We start from the raw sequence: 11,387 nt of genomic DNA, 5'->3' as shown, positions 1-11,387 counted from the left end.
TTTCAATTTTTCAAGAACATGTTTATCATCTTCCTATTAAATTTTTATGCATCTTCTAATACTTTAATTTTAAAATATGTTAAACAGAATAAATGGATAAAAAAAAGCAAAAATATTTTATTGAAATCAAGAAAATTTACTTATTTTTCCTGTCAAACAAGGTATATATATAATCAAAATGAACAGGGAAGTAAGTTGTTAATGTACTGATTCAGAATCACCCAAGTTTGAAACATTCAACCATAATACCAAAACATGCAACACCTTATCTTTTTCAACCACTATCTTTTCATATTACCTAAAGTCAATATTGCTTAACCAAATCCAGGCAAAAAAATTAAGCTTTATTGAAAATAATAAATGAACTTGACTTGCAGAGCTAAAAGGATGACAATAGTCTCTGATGTTGCTAGCATTCAGAAAGCTTACAAAAACCAATTTGAACAATTATTATGACTCCAAAGTCTAGATATTTCTTTACTAAATGGAACAACACTAATGCAGTATAGAAGGGTCACAACTACTAACTGTGGATAAGTATAATATATGGTGTGAAATTAAGGGTTGAAGATTGATGCAGTAACCCTGATATGGGGCCATAAACAGCCCTTATTCGAAAAGAAGTGCCCTTTTATTCTGACATTCTTGAGCCTTGAAGCAACTTGAGTCAGGAAAACAGTAATCATGTCTGCCCTTGACATCATGTTCAGGGTCATTATTGACCAATCTCTAAGTTGAGACGGTTAAAAATGAGTACATAAAAAAATCTTGGGTCATATACAGAGCTAGTTGGGAAAGCATAGAAATGGGAAAGACCCATGATGCTAAGAAACTAAAGCTACAATTTTGATTTGAAAAGGAAGGATGTACACTGAAACTATCTGTACAGATTTAGATATTGTACTAAAAAGGAAGTGAAAAGAGGAAATGAAAAAATGGTAATGCTCAAGGGAGAGGAGAACAGGAAAGAGCCCCTTCTTCCTACTTTATTAGGTACATCATTGGTTAGCATCAAGATTGCTTCCTGACAATCTTGACACTGCTATAGAAGCGCTTGAGATCTTTCATAGCCTTTTCCTCAATCTGAATAGAACGAATTGAGGATGGTGTTTCCACCTCAGGCTTGAACCAGCGACTCACTCCAGTTGTTTCCGATGGCGAGCCACCTTGACCGGTAGCAATGGAAAACCCAGCTGTTCTAGTCGTTGGACTGTGTGAAAGGCTTTGTTGTTTCTTTCCCTGTGTAAACCAACATTCCATGATTGAACAAAAGTATACACTAGAAGTTGAATGATACCAAAATTGCAATCAAAACATAATACATAGGCCAAAATGCATAATGAGTTATCTATCACCTAATGATTCAAAGCAGGCATTATACAGGTACAACTGTAGCAAGTGAATAAGAACATGAAAGGAAGAGTTAAATCACAAACCTGTTGCATTTGGATGTCCCTTAAGGATGGCCTAGAAGGATGGGGAGGGGTTCCTGAAGCAGCCCAAGGAGGGGTATTTATTTCTCCATCAGATACCTGGGAACTACGAGTTGATGTAACAGGTATTGGACTGGAAAGAAGAAATGAACTCAACTTTATCTTAACTCCACTGCCAAAATCAGAAAGATCTTCCACCTTATCCTTGCTCCCGGCTGACTCGTTTATCTTTATTTTGCCTTGTTCATCCTGGATTTCGCGAAGAGAAGCAGAACCCTTCATGAACTTGGCCCCACCCCATGCAGGACCATCATTTTTTGGTGCTGGTGGTGGAGGAGGAGCCACCTCTTTTGGGGCTTCGTCAAGAGCCCCACTCAGAAACATAGAAAGCCCACCCTTCTTGCTCTTCTTTTTTGAACCTTTTGGTGACGGACCCTTGGCTTTCGGCAACTCTAAAGCATCATTCTTCTGCATTACAAAAGCTAAATCTTTTGCAGCCTGGTCTACTGTGATTTGTTCACAAACAGCATCCCCTTCCACCTATATAAAATAAAATTTAGAATTTTAAGCATTACACAGAACTGTGCAAATAATTCTTGTTCATAACAGAAAGTCAAAGACACGAACTTCTTTGAGAAATATTCTGCAAAATATAATAACACTCGTTTAAGATGCTGAAATGTATAACTGGTTAAATCTTAGTTAATGAAACGGACAGTTACTTCCATTTAAATATATCTTAAACAAACAACAATATGAAATTGCGTATCCACAATTCTAAAATGAAAGTTCTGCAAGCCTGGAAATAGGTCCAAATCTCAATGAATGTTTAATGAACTACCTAAGCCAGGTACTTCAACAAAATAAAGACTATGGAGCAGTCTGAACATAAAATGCTTCAGAGTTCAGATTGCATACCTAATCCAGAGACGCTCATCAAGACAAATACTCTCAAAAATGGGTCCAATCTAAAACTACAAGTGATTACCCTATAACCGATTTTATCTAGTACACTATTACTTCTCTCTACTAAAAACCTTAAAGCACAATAAAACAAGAGCAAGAAAATAAATCAAACAAAAATATGATTTCAACTAGTGTTTTCAAATAGTATGATAGCACATTGGAAACCAACCTTTGAATCAGAAATCCCCATCATGTGAATGTCCAACAGGTCCTCCGATTTGGGAATGGCTTCACTTTTAGAGTGAACAGATTCAATTTCTGTTGGCCCTGTGTTTGATTTGCCACTTTTTCTCCTTTGTTTCTTTGATAGTTTACCCTTCTTACTGCCTTTCCCTTCTGGTAAAGTAGAAGATGATTCTTTATTTTGTGATATCTCAACAGGAACACCTAGCTCTGCAAGTGAGCTTTCAAGTGCTGACTTAGATTGAAGTTTTGCAATCTGCTGGTCATCAAGAAGATGTCCATTAGACTGCTTATCTTCAAGCATCTCAATCTGCTGCAACTTCTTCCTTATAGCTCGGACTACTTTGGAGATTTCTTTATCAGAATCGTCCTGGGGCTGTAGAAAGGAATCTACTCTTTGGACGTTTTCCATTTTCAAGGGTTTGTCACGAGTCCTTTGAAACTCTATCTCACTATCATCCTCTTCGCTGTTAATGATGGCAGGGAGGGTAGCAGTTGGCGTAGGAAGCCGACGGTGACTCCATGGCTCAGATGACCTCTGGTCTAGCAACCTCTCAAGGTTAGCAAGAACATCAGGTGATGCACTTGCTATGGTATGCGATGAAACTGTAAATATGTAATCAAGGTTGCGCATAACAATCTCCTGTAACCAGTAAATAATAACAACTTTAGTATATATTACCATGTTTATATATATATGCAGCTCAATATATCAGCAAAGACCAGTTGAAGTACAGGGCTAATTACATGATAGAATTATACAAGGTGCGTAATGCTAGAAGATACCACCTAACATTAATGTCAAATATCTCTCAGTGAAGTATACTAGTACAAAAACACGTGCAAATATGGAGTTCAATAAAGCACAATCTAACAAATAGTACCTCATACAATTGGTAAAGAAAAAAAATGTATCCGATAAACAAAAAAAAAAAAGACAAAAAAAAGTGAAACAATTACACTGACAGCACGTAACATTTTTCTCTATTTCTATGATTCAGTGATTCACTTAAAAATAATGTCAACGTACTAATCTTGTTTTTTTGTCCAATTTCAAAAATAATACTTATTCATGAATACTTTGCAAACAAGAATATTTAATTACAATGGATGAACATACACTGACCAACATAGATGATGAAACTTTGTAACAATTGAAGAACAGTAGTAGCAGTATTTTCATCTTTTGAGGAGTATTTTTCATACTATCTCTAGACAATATTTGTGGATTTTTGAGAATGTAGTTTTTGATCTTTTTTTTTTATCATTTTTTCCAGAGTAGTTAGACTCGTTGCCACTTCGGACACATTCAATCATATAGAGAACTTTCAAAATAAATTTGCACTACCATTTACTATACACTAAAAGATAAACTATGTCCACCAAAGCCATTATGATAAAGAATAGAGAATTATTAACCAGCAAAGGTTGTAGGTAAATATGAATATGATTCTAGAAACTAACGGTCCCAAACAGGTATTAGCACACCTATCTACTTTTTTAAAATTAGAAAAATTAAATATTAATTATATTTAAGTAAAAATTTAATTTCACATCAGGTTCTCTTGATACTTGACAGAAGTTTGATTATAAATATTGTGATGTACCAAACAACAATTATGTGAATGTGGACAGAAGGAAATCAACTCTTTAATCAAACAGGAGGCAGCACATCTTACTTCTGTTGCTTAAAGAAAGCCTGATGACAAATAATAACTAACTATTATGTTCAATTTAAGTTCGTTACAGTCTTTGTTTATTACCCCAGATTTGTCTAACAGTATGCCAAATTTATGGCATGACTTTTGAACTCGTGAATTTATTGCCAGCAATGAATTATTTCCAGCTAATCAAATCCAAATCATGTTACTTTCTTTAAATGCAACCTTGTTCAAGTTGATATATTTAAGATGATAAATGTCAGCATTTACTTCATATTCTTAACTATTGTGTATATGTGCAATCTGATTGTGTGTAATTGAAAACTTTAAGCAATAAATGCTCCAATTCATTTGAAACATTGTATTGCAAATACTTCATACAGTAGACAGACCAGTACCTCACAATATTTCTTCAAATCATCTGCTCCAAGAGAATCAGCAATCTCAAGCAGTTGTACTGCATTCCGTGGCTCCACTAAACACTCTGCAGCTACTTTTTCACAAAGGCTTTTTAAGCTCGGTGTAGATCTCTGCCTGCTGGTGTCATTTTGCACACTAGATATCATCTCACTGGAATCTATATCCTCAAATAAAATGTCTTCATTGAACTCTTCCATATCATCCCCGTTATTCAACTTTTGTTTCTGAGAATTTTGAATCATGTTGGGCGCATAAACAGGATGATAGAGTGAAGCCACGATTAGTAAATGCGTTTCACCAACTGAAACTGATGTAGCCTTTTTTACACCATGCAACCGAGTTGCAACAAGGGGCTTATCCTTACCTTTCTTCCCATCCCACATGTAAACATCACCAGTAGCTGTAACAGCTGCAGTCCAGTACTTTCCAGCTGATATGTTAACCATATTTCTTCCACACATAGCATATAACTGTTAACAAATTAAATAATGCAGGAAGTGTTTTTAGTCACAATGCTTCAAGAAAAATGAACACAACAGAAGAGAAAAATTCAAAGAATTAGAACCTGTTGGCATCTAAGATCCGGATCCGAGGAGACCCAATAAAATAATGCACCATCATCTGTAAGAACCATGCTGTGTACCATTCCAGCAGCTATAGAAACCACGTTAAGTCGTTCCTTGCGGTGAAATTTTAAAGGAGTGTTTCCACTTTTCTTCAAGTTCCTACTTACTACAACTCGTTTTGGTGTAACAAGTCGATGACCCCAGGTAAATACCTGCAAAATATGAAAATTAGAACTTAAAGATGTAGAAAGTACTGTTATTTCCTCAAAAAAAATAAAATGGGAACACCTACATACACACACACACACATATATTATAAAACTAACAAAGAAAAATCTAATGTTTGATACGGATATTACATGAAAAACATAAGTTGTCGAACTTGAATATAATTTGGGATAGAACAATGATAGAACTCAAAAAATCAGGTCTTATCCCTCTCTGTACAAATGTGTATACACCAAAACTGTATAACACAGAAGCAGTAGGAAGAAAACAAATAAAATTCCAGTTACCTTTCCAATTTCAAGTATTTTAATTAATTTTTGTAGTGTCCTCTATTTATAGGTAAGTATTTTAAGCCAAATCTATGTACAGTGTTTGGTGTATTACTTGCAATACCCAAGGAATCCTATGGGCCTTAGGTAGCCTTTTACTGTAGCTCAAATATGAAGATGCTAGTTATAGTTTCTTACAATTATAAGATCTTCAAATTTTGAAAAAATGGCAATAATCCAAAATTAGTTACCTCTCCATCAGATCCTAATACAATTGTGTGATATTTTGCAGCAGAAACTCTGGTCAAAGTCTTTCCCTTCAAGGATTCAACCACATGTGGGGTGTAATTAGATGCTGAATTTGAGGTGCCATAACCAAGCTGACCCTCCCTGTTACAACCCCAAGTAAAGACTTCACCTAAATCGGAAACTACAGCCGTGTGTTTATTTGCTGCAGCAACAGCAACAACTTTTGACCTCAAAGAAGATACTCTACGAGGTGTGGGTTGTGTATCAACGGAAGGGTACCCAAGCTGTCCCTCTGCACAACAGCGAAACAAGAAAACTTATGCCAATTACATCTTTCTCATATTTCGCACTGTAGAACAAAGAATAAAGAAAGACTAATTCTTTCTCAATTAATCAGTGATGATTTGTAGAAAATCACAAGTATACTTGAGAAAACCAAAGGAGGGATGAGGGGAAAAGACTACTTTGATGCAGTCCAGTAAAGTAGTTTACACAGTAACAACACACAAGACTTAACTGATTCAAACATGAATAACATCAAGTTTTACCTCTATTGGATCCCCAAGTGAACACTTCCCCACCCTGAGTAGCAATGACCGTATGATGCTTAGCTGCAGCAATTGCCATCACTCTGCGGGAACCCAGACCAGAAGTCACCTGGCGGGGAGTGATGACAGCAGCTTGACCACTGCAATGAGTATAACAATATAAACTCCGATTGAGAATTGTCCAAAAGCATGAACAAGTGACAATGACACACTCCCTCTCCATCACTCGTCCATAAAAAGCATGTCACTATTTGCAAAAACAGTAGCTAGCAGTAAAACTAAAATAAGTTCCCATTTACTTTTCCCGTGAAATTTCTAACACAAGTTAAGAAAAAGTCACTCTTTCAAAATAAAATAAAATTAAAAAAAAAAAAAAAAAAAAAACTTGTTTTTGCATCTTCTAATTTGTGTCTTGAAAGAAAGCTGAGTATCTACTTCTTTATGACAGGTCTAATGCCACAGTAAATCAATCTATGTTCCCAGTAAAACACCATGAAAATGTAGTACAGCATCATGAACAAAAAGGTTTGAGACTAAGTACTTAAAATGTGACCATGCACAAAAGTGTCCTACATATGAACCTGCCAATTCAATTATGTGCTCTATTGAGCTTGTTTTAGTTTTAAACAAGCATTTAGTTAGAGAGACAATTGGATTCTCATCCAAGTTATCATAAAAAGGGAAGTGAAGAAACCCAAGGGCCTGTTTGGTTTAAGAAAACATAAATCAATTTTCATTTTCAATTTTCAAAAGATTTGTATAAGAAATGGTGAAAAGGAAAAAAATTGTTTTCACCAATTTGTGCACAAATATTTGAAAACAATATGCAAAACAAAACAAGGTGCCATTTTTTCACCACGTCCTGCAGAATTATTTATAGATAGGAACCAAAATGAAAACCAGGCAACCTTTTAGTAATAATCAATAAAAACTGGGAAAAAAGTGAATACACCTCTTATTAAGGAACTTAAAAAATGAACTTCTTTTTATTCAATGCTCATAATCAATAAAATAGTGACTAGTACACACAAAAAGCATGTTCATCCACATTTACACTGAAACAAACCACATACCTGTGTATATCAAAATCAGGATGCCCCAGACGACCACCTCGTCCAAATCCCCAGGTATACAGTTCTCCACGACCAGTAAGCGCCACACTATGGAACTTCCCAGCAGAAATGAGCTTAATGAATGAACCACCAAGTGAATCAACTTTGCATGGTAACTTCTGAATATGCGCATTTCCAGTTCCAAGCTGATAATTTGCACCACTGCCCCAACTAAAGACCTCAGTTGCCACTAACGATAGAATAAAAGTCAGACTGTCATCCTAAATGATCACTTTAATGGTGACAACAATCTAAAGCAGTCACAAAACTACAATTTATACCTGAACTGTGTTCATTTCCAAGAGCTTGAAATACGGAGCCAGATAAGAGATCTACAGGTATTCGAGATTTAGAGTCCTCCAATGTAATAGAGGCACCATGCTGAAGAAGGACGCTTGCCGCAGCAAGATGACCAAAATGTAGAGCCCTATGAAGGCTACTCCATCCTGATTCTCCATCCTAAAAACAACACAAGTTTTGAAATTAATGGATTCGGAGAGATAAAGCAATGGTTAAGTGAAGGAATAACAGCTATTCATTTCAATCCAAAGCAGCCACTCCAACGCATTGAGATAAGGAAAAGGGAGGGAGATTCAACTGATATGGTTTAACCCTATACAATATATGTTGTAGATTTTACTAATTGATATCTCATAAAATTGACACGAATAGTTCACCATAAAATAATAAAGAACCTCAATACCAAGAAAGATATCTCAGAAGGACACTTCATTTCCTTACAAGTTAGGTTTTATTCAGAATACAAGTTAAACATTAGAATACAAATATTAACTGTGTACTGCCTACCTAGGAAAGTTTAAATTAATGTTAAATTATATAGACATATTTCCACATTTTATGAATTCAACTAAGAGATCATGGCAAAGTAGTTTAACAATCAACTAACAACCATTCACTTTTTGATGTGCATAGATCTTGACTCTTGAGAACAAAATATGAAGGAAGTAGCAGAATCAATGTTATAAAAAAGGTAAGCAAACAGATGCCAAACTTTTTCTGTTAACTAAAAGTAGATGCCATACTTGATTGCTAGAAAATTGTGAAAAGAGAAACAGTCTTACTCGGGCATCAGGATCTGCACCAGCTGCAAGAAGCCTCCTTACAATGGGAATATGGTTTCTCCAACTTGCAATATGAAGAGGAGTCAACCCAAATGTGTTCCTCAAATTGATATTTACCCCACTCTTCTTCAGTGATGCCAAGGCCAATTCTACATCATTTAGAGATCCTTCTCGCACAACAAGCCACAAATCCTTCTGGGATCCAACACATAAAATTTTGCGACCTGTTATATGCGAATTCTGCTTTTGTACTTGAGGGGGGAGAGTTACTTCCATTACCACCAAATTTGATTAGTTAGCTTTCACAATATTATATCATAGATAAGAAAGATGACTTCAAAGTCTCAGCACTTATATTCCGCTAATCCATCACCTGATATTTCAAGAGCTGGATTATCAAAAACTAGTTCATCTCCATAGTAAACTGGAACATCCAACAAAAATAGTTCATGATCCTTGAGTCCCCTATTCGATTTTCACTAATCCATGGTAATGTAAAACAGTAATCAAAATATCAGCTAGAGATATCCAATTATAAGATGAATTGGCTCTTTCTGATCGATCACTAACATCAACATCATTGCGGCAACCATCTTTATCGTACTGTCAACTAGCAGCAGCCATTGATGAATCCCAGTATTTTCACATGCTACACAGAAATCTGTCATAAATAGAAACACTGATAATGTAATTCATCAATTCGAAAGACAAATGCCACAGGAAAATACTAATTTTTGAGGAAAAAAGACATACAAGTATGCACAAGCAACTAAAGTCCCTCAGTACAGAGTCTCAGTCTCACAGTATACAAGCAGGTAAGAGCAAACAAAAAGACAGATTGAACAACTAAATTGATCCTGTGAAGCGGAAAAAAGCATAAAGCAAAATGTACTATAAGCACAACTTCATAACAAGATTACATAATCATAAAAAAATGAAAATTGAAACCAGTGAGATTTCTAGAAATACAAGATCCACTGGCCCAGTAATTCACAAAATTAAAAGCCACCGTCCAGATTATTATAATTGAAACACAAATCGTGAGACAATAATGCAACCCACCCCTAAGGAAAATTACACAAATTTTGAAAGGAAAACAAGCAAGAATGAAAAACCAAATGCCATGAATCTTCATTCAAAATAAGCTTCACAGTTGATCCGTGCACTCAGAACCCAATTCACCACTCTCCCACCCAACCACCATTTTCAAAGTCAATAATTAGTCCCAAAAACTGAATCAGGAAATGACAACAACCTCAAAAGAAACACCATGAAGCAGTACATCTCGAAAATCATAACAAGAGCAAAATCCAACCTTTCAACAAAAATCACAGGGCCCAAAACCATCTCAACAGCAATGTAACACCAACCCAAACAAAACATTTGGCTGGATCGTCCCACCACACCCAGAAAATCATTTTCCACAGAAAAAAAAAACGCGAAAAATTGAAGAGACCCAGATGGCGAAAAAATCAAGTACTGTGAAACCAAAATCAGAAGTGAAGAAAAATGGTAAAAGAACGGAAAGGTTACCTTACCTTACCCGATTACGTGGGTAGAAACAAACCCAGAACTCAGCAAGGAATAATACAAGAGAAGTACGTCACAATAGTTAAGCTGAAGAAGCTATAAATGGTGATGATTTTCTTTACCAAAGAGTATCGAAACCCAGAATATACCTTCTCTATCACACACACACCAAAACCGTGAGACCAAAAAAATGACACAATAAAAATAAATCTTTTTTTCTTTGTTACAAAAATTGTATGAAGAGAGAGAAGACATTGAGAAAGGGAGAAGAAGCGGTCCCATCTATGAGGGGTAAATTGGGAATTTCCTAGGGTCTTCGTTTGGACAAAAACACCCCTCACTCGCCAGACTTTGATTCCAACGACGAGGTACAGGTCTGCCACTATGCTGTTGTGGCTTCTCCAAACACTCAATATTTTTCCGCAAAACAAGTGTTTCAAAATTACACGTGGCAGATTATTCATCTGACGCGTGGTCAGAAGACTGAGCAGTAGGACCACACAAGAAAAATAATCTTTTTTTTTACATAAGCATAGCATGCATGCTTTAATTATAGCAATTTAAATTATATATATATTCATCAGAGTTGATTTAAAAATAAATCATCATGTAATTAATTTAAAATCATTTGTAATTAATTGAAAAATTAAGTTATAAAAATTAATTATTGTACTAGGAGAAAAAAATTTAGACAAAGTGTATTGTGTGATTTCTGAAATGGTGAGCTTTTATAAGCTTTTAGAATAATTATATGATATTCTAGTGCGAAGAATTTTAAAATTTTCAAATAAATGATGTTAAAAACAATATTAGTATTCGATCTTCTTTAATGTTTAAAGAACATGTGAATTGTTCAAATATTTAATCTGTGAACAAGTCTGATAGAATTATTAAAAATTAATAAATTTAAGTATGTACATAATATATGTCTTTTTCTCCGATCAAATTCATAAAACATGGAATTATTTTATATAACTTCCAATTTCTTGACATTCGGTACCATCCATGAGATGTTATTAAAGTGATAAAGTTTTATTAAAAATATTTATTATAGGCTTAATACCTTTCTTGGTGCTTGTATTTGTGTAAAAGTCTCAGTTCGCTTCTCAAGTTTTGAACTGTCTCAATTGGATCATAATT

The 11,387-nt window shown here is 35.0% G+C and overlaps 1 protein-coding gene across 3 annotated transcripts; it reads right to left on the bottom strand.

The window, feature by feature from the left end:
- Nucleotides 1-328: 328 nt before the first annotated feature.
- On the bottom strand, nt 329-10,484 carry LOC106753908. Of its 3 annotated transcripts, none has more exons than XM_014635789.2 (11): nt 10,251-10,484; nt 8,718-9,378; nt 7,917-8,094; nt 7,597-7,825; nt 6,524-6,663; nt 5,978-6,267; nt 5,229-5,441; nt 4,642-5,133; nt 2,569-3,225; nt 1,437-1,973; nt 329-1,239 (listed from the first exon to the last, which is right to left on the bottom strand). In XM_014635789.2, the coding sequence occupies exons 2-11, from the start codon at nt 8,991-8,993 to the stop codon at nt 1,012-1,014; spliced, it is 3,240 nt and encodes a 1,079-aa protein (XP_014491275.1). In that variant the 5' UTR covers nt 8,994-9,378; nt 10,251-10,484; the 3' UTR covers nt 329-1,011. The 3 variants fall into 3 exon arrangements, with proteins under 3 accessions (XP_014491275.1, XP_022633443.1, XP_014491276.1); XM_022777722.1 differs by having other exon boundaries at nt 10,256-10,484; XM_014635790.2 differs by having other exon boundaries at nt 10,261-10,484.
- Between the last annotated feature and the right edge of the window lie 903 nt (nt 10,485-11,387).

This window comes from Vigna radiata, unplaced genomic scaffold (assembly GCF_000741045.1).
Source record: "Vigna radiata var. radiata cultivar VC1973A unplaced genomic scaffold, Vradiata_ver6 scaffold_7, whole genome shotgun sequence".
NCBI lineage: Eukaryota > Viridiplantae > Streptophyta > Magnoliopsida > Fabales > Fabaceae > Vigna > Vigna radiata.
The sequence above is the reverse complement of the archived record's forward strand: the minus strand, read 5'-3'. Positions and strand labels throughout refer to the sequence as shown.